This window comes from Charadrius vociferus, unplaced genomic scaffold (assembly GCF_000708025.1).
Source record: "Charadrius vociferus isolate BGI_N301 unplaced genomic scaffold, ASM70802v2 scaffold324, whole genome shotgun sequence".
Classification (NCBI taxonomy): domain Eukaryota; kingdom Metazoa; phylum Chordata; class Aves; order Charadriiformes; family Charadriidae; genus Charadrius; species Charadrius vociferus.
This window is the reverse complement of record NW_009648041.1, coordinates 2079161-2090697: the sequence shown is the minus strand read 5'-3', so window position 1 is coordinate 2090697 and position 11537 is coordinate 2079161. Positions and strand designations below refer to the sequence as shown.

General features: G+C 48.0%; 1 protein-coding gene across 1 annotated transcript in view; it reads right to left on the bottom strand.

Annotated features, from left to right (window-relative positions):
* Window positions 1-4629: 4629 nt before the first annotated feature.
* The window catches only part of LOC104285191 (pentafunctional AROM polypeptide-like), a 7420-nt gene continuing 512 nt past the window's right edge, over window positions 4630-11537 (bottom strand). Inside the window, exons 2-5 of the mRNA XM_009883618.1 lie at window positions 8977-9610; window positions 6919-7152; window positions 5982-6234; window positions 4630-4730 (exon numbers count right to left, since the gene is read on the bottom strand). Of these exons, the coding sequence (XP_009881920.1) occupies window positions 4630-4730; window positions 5982-6234; window positions 6919-7152; window positions 8977-9610 (1222 nt within the window). The remainder of the gene's footprint in view (window positions 4731-5981; window positions 6235-6918; window positions 7153-8976; window positions 9611-11537) is intronic.

Sequence of the window (11537 nt, the reverse complement as noted above, 5' to 3'; positions counted from 1 at the left end):
CGGGGCTGCCGGCTCGCAGATTAAATGCACGTGCACTGACCATCGCTGTTGTCTTTGCCAGTGACCCAAAGTGCACCCTGACTTGAAACCGCTCCGTTTTTCACTCAGTTTTTGAGAGCAACTCTCTTAACCTGGAGGGGGGGGTGGGGTGGTGGTGGTGGTGGCATGTCTCCACCAAGGCCTGAAGCTGCAGTTCCTCCCTTTTTATGGCTTTCTCGCCTGGATTGCAAAGGAGCGAGAAGGCTTCTCTCAAACTCCAGCACCCATGAACATGGATGGATGTGGCAGTGGCCATCATTTGCAGTGGCCCGGAGAGATGACAGCTCTGTGCTTCCATGCTTTTACCCCATCCCTGTGCTTCCCGGGCCCGGCGTTGCCGGAGCTGCCTCACCATCGTGCTCTACAGCCGCAGAGGGAAACAATGGCTCCTGTGATGGACCTCTCCGTTAAATGCTGTCCCAGAGCCGCGCGAGGCAGCGGGGAGGCCGCTGTGGTCAGCGGGGCGCGCGAAGCATCTCCGTATTGACTGCTCTTTTAATGCATTTATAAAAATGATGTACGCGGCTGCCTATTGTGGGTGCTGTCTCAGAGGAGCTGTGGGAGACGTCCTTAATGCCCGTGGTGCGTTTGCTGCGGGCAGGGGAGCGGCGGTGGGTCTCTGGGGCAGCTGTAGGACACCGGTGGAGGCGTTGGGAGCGGGGCGCAGCCTTTTGGGGTCACCTCGCTGTAGCCATCAGCGTGGCAGCTGCCGTTATTTGGGAGGGAGGGCTCCAGGGTGAGACCCAGCGTCCCAGCATGGTACCGGGCTGGGCTGTGCGGGGCTCCGAGCCGGGTGCGTTGGATGGGGGACACAGTTTGGGGGCTCACTAAAGGGCTTCGCCTGCGCTCCCAGTGCCTCTCCAGAGCTCCCCACTCCCCCTGCCTCTCCTCCTGACCTTTGCGGGCAGCAAGAGCTCAACATTAATTAAAAAAAGCGGGGAACATCACACTCTCGTGGGGCTGCATCCTTTCTCACGGGCTGCAAAGCTTTAAGGACGGCAGGCGCAGCCCCTGCCCTGGTGATGATTTCGGCAGCGTCCCGGGACCCTGTACCGGTGGTACGGGCTGCAGGAGGGGAGCCCAGCACCACGAGGCACACGTCGCGTTGTATGAGGAGCAGGGCAGTTGGTGTTACCTTCAGCGCTGTTTGTTTGGCCACTTTAAATATATTTGGTCAAAATCTTTTAGTGTCTTCAAGACCTCTGGGCTGATTCTCAGTTTAGATTGGGTACATTTAACGCTACTATTGACTGAATGTGAGTGATACCTATGATACTCCTTTATTAATCATATCAGAGCTCATAACCTTTCTCGTTTTTCTTCCCTCTGCTGAAAAGCAGTTTCTAGAGCAGGTTGTTGCAAAATAAATGACTTCAGAACATGTAAGTAATAAAATAGTTTCTTGCTCTCTGACCACTAAAGTAATTTTGTTCAAACAAGCCCGTGAAGAACTTGCGTTGTGGAGAACCCAGCTGGGTCCCGTTCTGCTTTCCACTTTTCTCTTTGGAGTAATACATCATTGAAGGTAAGAAGAAAATAAGCAGAGATTTTTAGGTCTAATGATAACAGTTCCATTTGAAAAAGCAGGAATTAAATCAAAGCTGAATAAATGGAAAAGAATTAAATTCATGCTAGACATTAAAAAAAAATGCACTGCAAACAATGAGGTGTATTTTAAAAAGTCGCTGTTTTATTAATAATACTTTCCACCTCCTTCCCTTGATCTTTCCATGACAAGCCTGGCAGAGGCACTCTATCAGACACTGAAGCAATTTAGCTGCTGTCATGTGCCTTTCTTGATATACACGTATTAGTCACACAGCCGTTTTATGTTCTTTAGCATATTTTAGTGTATAATTAAAAATGTGGCTGTCTGCTACTAAGCAACCAAGCATGTCAGGGGTTGATTGTATTCTGTCACCCACGGCAGAAGGGATGGTAAAAAATAATAATCATGTGTTCACTTTTCAGTCTTGATTGTGCTCCAACTCCTTTGATATGTTGTGGCACACACACAGCGGCTCCTGAAGACAGAGGCAAAGCCAATGTGTGGGAACGGCCGGCAGGTGACCTGCAGCCACGTCACTGTCACCGAGAGCGTATCAGCTGCAGGAGTTGGGCTTTTGATGGGTACGTGGGGTTTTGTGACTCGTCTGGATTCAGTTTGGCTGGACACTGCTAAGCTGCTGCTTGGCTTTCCATGGGGCTGGGGTGCTAAATGCCTTTGGGATCCTGAGGGTCTTTCCCTCGACATTTAAAATAAGCAACTCAAGTTGACATTTGTCTTGTACCTCCTCCATGTGGGTAGATGGGAGTAGGACTCCTGCACCGAAGGACACTGACTGTTGGGCAGCCAATAATCATAGAATCATAGGATGGTTTAGGTTGGAAGGGACTTTGTAGATGATGGAGTTCCAACTCCCCTGCCATGGGCAGGGACACCTCCCACTAGACCAGGTTGCTCAAAACCCTGTCCAACCTGGCCTTGAACACCTCCAGGGATGGGGCCTCTACAAACCTCTATGCATAATCATTTGTAGATTATCTGATGTAAAAAATGGCCCATCCAGCTTCTGGAGAGGAGGTAAACCACTTGTGAGAGTACCCAGGTGATCACCCTAAACTCTGGGAGAGGAGCACCAGAGCTGCAGCTCTCCAGTCCTGCATCATCTCCTAGAGGTGGCCAGCATCAGATGGGGCAGAGGCAACCACCCTGCTCCCTCCCAGCAGCTCTTGGCACATTGTCCCTCAGCACTGCTGTCCCTGGGGTTCTCTCACGCTCCTAAAAAGTTCAGATCCTCATCTAGTCTTGTGTTGTACTGTCCCTTTCTGTTCTAGCGAAAGGCTGACACTGCAGATGGCTTCCCCACGAGCAGGAGAGATGCTTTCCCCACTTGGTGGCCGCTGTCAGGAAGCAGCTGAACGAACCTGTGTTTGACGGTCTGGAAAAAGGACAACATTTCATTGATCTCCTCAGCCACAGGGTTATTTAGCTCAGGGTGTTAGGAGATGATTTCTCTGGAACTATGTGGCTGTGAAGATGTGCTCTACTGCTGTTTGCTGCAGGAACCCTGTGAGAGGTCTACCTGGTGGGATGGCACCTTCTGTGTGAAACCCTGTCCTGAAGCTAGAGAAGTGCGTGGCTCTGGAGAAGTCTTTTGTGTACTTCTACGCGCACATTCTCTGGGCTCAAGGGGAAAAGGGATTTATTATGTCAGCTCTGTTCCTCACTCCTCCAGTATCTTTCTGTCTCTTGAGCACATGCAAATGTACACAGGCGTGCACCGTGTGCAGTGATGGAATCGTTATTTTAGAAGTTTTCCAGTTTTAATAGCTTTTATTACTTCAGCGAAACAGAAGCCAGCAGATCAGCACAAACTGGTATGACACAAGGAAAAAAAATAACATAATAATACCGTAAATAATTCAAAGGCTGTTTGTTGAATGTGATTCCTTTGATTCAGCCCTCAGGGAGAAGGATGACATTGCCCTTACATTTTTCACAGTCAGCATCTGATACCTAACCTGCCCTGTGTCTGCCAGGATCCTGAGACATGGCACCGAGCCTGCTTGAAGACAATAAACTTGCTTGGTGTCCCCTGATTTCTCCTGGTTTTCCCCCAGCTGACCTTATCTACCTGGAAAGCGCCGCGATGGGGAAGGAGCCCCGGCCAGCCAGATACGAGGAGGTCCATGGCAGCCACTCTGTGGGGACGCCGGGTGGGTTCTGCAGTATAGCCTGGAGCTCAACTTTGTTCTTAGGCAACGTTGATGCAAATCTTACCATGTTTGTCACACGGGTGGCTTGCAGGGGTTACGCAGTAAAACCACCACTATACGTTTTGGCAGCAAGATGAGTCTTGCCAGCATGTCCCCAGTACCTAAGAGTCCCAAGACATAGGACTGCCATGCTGTCAAGATATGGGTCCCATCGTGCTTCACAGCAGCCATATCTGCTGATATGCAGCTACGTGATGGTGCCTGTACTTGGGGTGTGTCGTCCCCTTACGCTGGGAGCAAAGGCTGGCAGCTAATCTCTTTTTTTGCTAGTTTGAATGAGCTGAGAAAACAAGAACAACTCAGAATGCCAAAACCAGTGAAGGAGATGTCCTACCTCAAAGATTTTATGCAGCACGGAGATTTTGTGTGGTGCCATCAAGATGCCCCACTTCTTTTACATGGTCGACTGACTTCAGGGGTCCAGCAACAAGCAACGGTGGGAGAGCACTGCGCAAGGCCGTGGCAGCCCCCAGGTCAGATTAACCGAAAGAAAGAATAAATGCCACTTGTTTTCCCCGAAAGGAGATAGCTTGCTATGAACTATGCTAGGGGCACTTGGTGGTTTCACTTCTGACTGATCACTTCTTGAGCACTACACAAGTCTAATGAGTTCCCTTTCAAATAGAGCAGTTGGAAGAGGTAAGTCAGGTCAGATGCCAGTATCATTCTTGTTCCATGCAGCTCTGGGGGGAATGTTGTTTCACAGGGGCTGCTGTATTTATCTTGTTTAAAATTCAGTCCTGCCCACTCATTTACAATGTTGAACAACTCCACGCATGGGGCAGGACCGTATCCTTGGGCTCGCGTCTCTCAGAGGGCAGCTGGCTCTTCTTCCAGCACTGTCTTGCAGTCCCTGACCCACAGCTTGTATGCTCTTTCCAGGGTCTCTTCACTAGTGTCATTGAATATCTCTGTAAAATAAGACGTAGTTAATTGGACATCCAGAACTTTTCATGCTTGCATACGCTGACTCCCCGGGGGAGAGTAGCTCCTCCAGTTTATGAGAATCTGTTTTCTCATGAGTTTTCTTTCAAGGCCAGGTTGGACGGGGCTTGGAGCAACCTGGGCTGGGGGGCGGTGTCCCTGCCCAAGGCAGGGGGCTGGAACTAGATGATCTTTAAGGTCCCTTCCAACCTAAACCATTCTATGATTCTGAGTGTGTAGACTGAGCTTCAGGGAAATAGTCTGAATGGATACTGATGTAAGAGGTCATGACCTGGTCCCATGCATTGCTTATCTGTCAGGGGTTTGGTTTGTTGTTTTTGGGTTTTTTTTGGGGTTTTTTTTTTTAAATCTTATAAGTAAGAGTGTTTCACCCAAGCTATTGAAGAAATACTATTTAGTTTTCAGGTATTAGTTCTTGGCACAGTAATACATTAAATTGTTCTTGCCAAGGATTATTTAGCAAATATTTTCAAGCATAACAAAGGAATTGTTTTTCCCTCATGACGTTGTTGGTTTGTCTGCCAGAGCACTGCGTTTAGACCGCTGGTTTGCAACCGCGTATGCAAAGTGAATTGGTCAATCGTAATGCAATTAATTAGACCTCAGGTTAGACCTCAGCCTAATCAGAAGGATCCTGTGTCACAGAACCACAGACTGGTCAGGGTTGGAAGGGCCCTCTGGAGCTCCCCCAGTCCACCCCCTGCCAGAGCAGGGGCACCTCCAGCAGTGGCACAGGATGGTGTCCAGGCGGGTTTGGAATGGCTCCAGAGGGGGAGACTCCCCCACCTCTCTGGGCAGCCTGTGCCACTGCTCAGAGTAAAGAAATTCCTCCTCATGGTTAGATGGAACTTCTAATGCTCAAGTTTGGGCCCATTGTCTCTTGTTCTATCACTCGGCACCACTGAAAAATCCTCCTGGCACCCTCCCTTTAAGTATTTGTAAGTATTGATAAGATCCCCCTTCAGTCGTCTTTTCTCCAGACTAAAAAGCCCCAAGTCCCTCAGCCTTTCCTCATAAGAGAGATGCTCCAGTCCCCTAACCATCTTTGTTGCCCTTTGCTGTCTCAACACGTTTATTGAGATGTTAAGAAGCAAAACCACAAATGTACAACAGCAGCGCTGCAGGGCTCGTTTTCCAGCACGTGAGTGTGCCGGGATCCCTGCCAGCCCCCGACCGCCCGCTCCCGGGGGCTCCCTGGTGTCCCTCTCCCGCAGTACCTGCGACGCCGAGGCCGGTGGGGAGAGGCATGCGGGGCTGTCCCCCGCTGTGTTTCAGGCGCTCCATCAGGGCTCTCTTGATGAGGGACCAGCTGCAGCCACTGTGCCACACCGGCAGCTCCAGGCCCCTCATGCACTGGATGATCTGCTCCTTCTCCTCGGCGGTGATGAGCCCCCGCGTGTGGGCGACGTACGTCATGAACGCCATGTCGATGTTCACAGCTTCTCCGTGCATCAGCGATGGCAAAACCCTCTGAAACAAAGCAAAGGTGGGTGGGGGAAAAGGTTTGGGCTGACAAATAGTAAATAAGTAGGCTTTTCCTAAAAGTACTTGTGAAAATTGACATTCGACTCAGCAGTAGAAGTATGGATTTGCTGGGTGTTAGCATCTTGTCATTTATGGATTGCAGAGGATGATCTCTTTTACAGGTGATTAATTGCACATAAATTCTCCCATAGGGATCCAGGATCTAATTCTCCTCCCATTCAAATCATTGATGAAGAGCACCACGGGATGGAGAGAAGAGCTCTGAATATTGCATAAGGTCTAGTCCTCCCCCCTTATTCCTCAGTGGCGATCTCTCCCCAGTAATACAGGCGATGGTCTCCGTGCCCTTTGCTCTGCTGTAGCTCATGTTGGTGATTTCTAATGGTTTCACTGAAATCTGGTTATCTTTGTGCTTTGGTAAATGCCTGGTAAGAAGCAATAATTGGCCTGTGGTCTGAATAGGAAACAGGGGTGGAGGTGTGGGGGAAATGGGGCAGGGAAAGGGGTCTCTCTATCCAAGAGGACCAGGATGGGTGTGTTGGGTGATCTGAGGTAACATGCAAATCTGGGGTTTAGCCCAACTCCTTTTGCACAGTTTTCATGCTGCTGGTTGAAAACTCTTTCTTTTGTTGTTTTAATAGATGTTGAAATATAAAGTCTGTCACTCACCATTTCCAGCTCTGGGCTTATAAGGTGGCCAAAATCAACCAGTCTGTCCAGGTCATCCTCCCAGAGGTTGGGAGCCAGCTCTTCCAACATGGTTTCAATGGCAATCCTGGTTGTCTGCAGTGCAGCATCTCCGTGGTCGGCAGACCCACTGTAGGACTGGAACTTGGTGTCCAGCAGGTATTTCCCATGTCTCTTGAGCAGGTCAAACAGCCCTTTGTGTTTCATGAGTGCCATCTAGGACAAAGAACAGGAGAGGTAATTAAAGATAATTATGCCATCCTTGCATGTGCCGTTGAAAACTTGAGTGTTTCAATAGACTGGACTATAATTAATATCATGTTATACACGAGCAAAGAAATATCTGCACACTTGGTACATGGGCAAGTTCTACCTCTGCAACCTGAAAAAGTAGTTCTGTAGACACAGTTCCTGGTTAGCATGTAGATGTTTGGTCTCTAGGGACCGTGACCTGGTGCCGTTACACATGTTGTCAGCTATGGTAAGTGAAGATGTATGCAAAAGGCACTGTGGATATGCCCAGCGGGGCTCTGGTAAAATGGCAGAGATAATGGGAGCACTGGTGGGCAAGTTCCCTGGCTACTGGGCAACTCTGACCATGCTGTGAGCATGCTACATGCCCCAGTAATGCAGCAGATGGTTTGTAATGAGCTTTGGCTACTTGTGTGCCTGGCAGGAAACTGGAGACTGTCTCAGCTGAATGGTGGCCATCCCCAGGACAGGGACTGGATGGTGGACATCCTCAGGACAGGGACTAGGTGGTGGACACCCCCAGGGTAAGTCTCATCTAATTCTTGGAATTGCTCTTTGGGCAAGGGATGGTGAGAAAGCAGTGCAATATAGGCAATAAGAGGGTTCAGAAGTGGATTTATTGTCACAAGTATATATTTTTTCACCCTCTGACTCAGGCATGAGTCCCCTCCTGCAGTGGGAAATGGTGACCTGCGCATTTCCCGGTGCCTGCCAGAAACCTCCAGATATCCTGGGGAGTTCCCACTGGGCAAGCACTGAAAAATGCTGCTGACACTGATGAACTCATCTCTAATACACTCTAATAGCTTGAACTCTGCTTTATCAAAAGTTTTCAAAGCTCTTCAGGCACAAAATCATTTCCTATGCGCTTCCCAGGTAATTTTAGAAGTCAAGCACTGAAAAATGCTGCTGACACTGATGAACTCATCTCTAATACACTCTAATAGCTTGAACTCTGCTTTATCAAAAGTTTTCAAAGCTCTTCAGGCACAAAATCATTTCCTATGCGCTTCCCAGGTAATTTTAGAAGTAGAATCTGTCTCGTGGGAGATTGATTGACCACACTCAACATACCCTGTGAGGTAGGTGCAAATGATCTTGCAGATTATTAATCCCCAGTATAATGAACCTCAAATTCCCTGCCAGCAGTTCATTTTAGAGTGCTGTGGATCAGCCTCAATGGGAAGATGCTTTCTTCCCTGGTTGTGCTGCGTCTACAACTGGCCTTGAGTTTTGGAGTTTACTCCACAGGCACTGCCTGTAAGGGGATTCTAACAAGTTTAGCAGCTGTAAAAATACCTATAGGCTCAATAAGAATTAAAAGTCCCCATGCAGCTGTGATGACCCACCCTGGTTTCTACAGGGCAGTGTATACAATGCCATGGATGCTGATGGACATCTTACCAGCATTGCGGCCTTCCAATTATTAAAGGGGACTTACAAGAAAGATGGAAGCAGACTTTTTAGCAGGGCCTGTTGCGATGGGACAAGGGGTAATGTTTTTAAGCTAAAAGAGGGTAGATTTAGACTAGACAGAAGGAAGAAATCTTTTACAATGAAGGCTTTAAAACACTGGCGCAGGTTGCCCAGAGAAGGGGTAGATGCCCCATCCCTGGAAACATTCCAGGTCGAGTTGGATGGGGCTCTGAGCAGCCTGATCTAGGTGAAGATGTCCCTGCTCATGGCAGGGGGGTTGGACTAGATGGCCTTTAAAGGTCCCTTCCAGCCCAAACTATTCTATAATTATATGATTTCAGTTTTGAAAACTGCAGTTGCAAAAGTTCATACCTTTAAAATTTCACCAAGGCCGTTGGAGATATGTCGCCGAGGAATGCTCTGAATGAAGGATCTATCCAGGAAACTAGCTACCGGGGGGGTGTAGCCCCCGAGCTTGTTCTTACACTGCAGGAAATTCACCCCGTTCTTCGCCCCCACGCTGGCATCAACGTAAGAGAGGAGGGTTGTTGGGACCCGAATGTAAGGGGTACGTCTTCTATAGAGCGATGCAGCTAGTCCTACGATGTCCAGGCAGACGCCTCCCCCGATGGCGATGATGGGCTCAGTTCGCCTGTCGATGCTGAAGTTCTGGACTTCTTGCAAGATGTTCAAGACCAGGTCCATGGATTTCGTTTCTTCGGTGGTAGGCAGGGCGAGGATTTTGTGCTGAACGTTATTCTCTTCAAAGTATTCTCTGACTTTGGAGCCATAAAGTTCATCAACAACTTCATCTATGACGATAAAGCGCCTCAGCTTCCTTTTGCCGCTAGTGGCTAGCTCTAGTTGCTGGGGATCAGTAATGTGTCCCCAGAGCAGAGTAGTGTTAGAAGGATCCAGAATATTGTATGTTTCTACCACTTTGTAGCAAAAATAGATGGGAGCTTCAATTGTCCAGGAAATCCCACCTTCGGAGACGCATTCACCTCTAGCAAGGATCAGAAAACATGGTTTGAAGTCATTATTTTCCTCTTTTGTACTCTGCATATCTGAACTAGTTTAAGGACGTAGCTGTGGGTGGGGAATGTGGGGTCTTCTGGCCGTGCACTGCAAAAGTGGGGGGCTGCGAGGGTGGGACGTGTCTCCTGGGTGTCAGCACTCAATTGCTTTGGCACCAGAGAAACCCTCCCACATCTTAGAGAGCAGTCAAGTGACTGAGCTTCTACATGGTAATGATAAAATAGAGAGCAAGGGATGGAGAAGTAAATAATTTTCCTTCTAATTATTAATTTGCCAATAAAACAACAGAAACCCCCAGAACAATCATCCCAGCTTCCCAAAAGGGAGTGGGGAAGAGATTCCCAAAATTTTCCAAAGTATTTATGAAGGAAACATCCTCTGCCTAGTATATCTGGGTGATATGAGTTGATTTATTCCTGTCTATCTGTGCGCAGCCACACACGTACACACACCTCCATACAAAATAGTGTCTCTACCATTCTCCAGCTGAACAGTGGATCTCATCGAAGAGTGGATCTCTTTACCTCGAAACAGGTGTGATAAAAATAGGAAGTGCTCCCAGGTAGTTAAAATAAAGAAATTATTTGAGGCTTGGCAAAGGTTTCTATAGTGGAATTTGAAAGGATAAACAGAAGAATGCAAAGCTGGCATGTAGTATCTATCTAAATCAGTGAAGAACGCAGCCCAGCAACCCAGTTATAACTTCTTTTGTTGGGAATTGGAAGCCAGGTGAAAAACAAGTGGCTTCTTCAGTTTGTTGGGAATCAGGAAAGGATTTTTAATTTTTTTTTTTAATGACAGAACAAAACTGCAAAATGTATTTATATAAGACCTCTTCTTGAGCTGCAGTTGGCTAAAACCTGAAAGTTTTCATCAACCTTTGTTTTGTTTCTTGAGTAAGCAGATGGCTTGTTGGATAATCAGATTTCCGTACATGCCAGATTTCTTTCCACATGCCTGAACTTTCTCTTATAGGTCTAAATAGATGCTTCTCTGCTTTCTTTACCAAATTGCCTTTAAATCTGGCCCTAACCTTTTTAAGCCTTAAAGAAATACAGTGAGGATTTACACCTTCCAGAAAATTTCTTTTGGGCTGTTAAAATGCAGTATTACAAAAACCATCATTGTGCACATTTTATTGCACCAAATATAGACCTTATAGCTGTACTTTCTGTGCAAGTGCATCCATCTCTGCCATGTGGCCCTTCTAAGAGACAGGATGGTTTTGAGTGTTGGTGGGATCAGCTTTGGGTACTGGCTGGCACAACTAGCACCCATTGCAACCCCTCCGCTGTACGAAAACAGTCGTGAACCTGAGGCTGAACATACCCTTGTTGAAGCATATGTCAGCTGAGGATTTTCCTGGGTGTACTCTGGGCCCTAGGTTCACCATGCTATTGACTGAGGTCCAGCAGACTGCCTTTGGGTCTGCCCAAGTCCTGTTCTATCCGCCGCAGCCCTGCCGGAGCAATGCTCCTGCGCGGCGGCTGCCCACTGCCAGTGCTGGTGAAGATCCCTCTGACTTGACTGAGAAAAGGGTTAAAACCTGAGTATGACAAATGCTGGAAAACTTCTGACATGCAAAACATATCTGTATTAAGGAAGACTGGCATCACAAACGGGGCACCATGCACTCATGAGACGGAGTATCCTGTAATTAAAGGATCATTAACTGGAGAGGTGTAATGTCAGCAAAGAGCTGTATGTATCCCTGGGAGAAATTTGCCTCTCTCCTCTGTCTGAAGCAGCATTAGGCAACTTCTACAGTTTGAGAGATGCGTTATGGTTTTTGCTCCTGTCAGTGACCTACCATGTGTTTTTCCCACCTAGGCATTTCATTTACCGGCATCTCTCTCCATAAATGCGTCCTCCTCTGCTACCAGTGCATGAGCTTT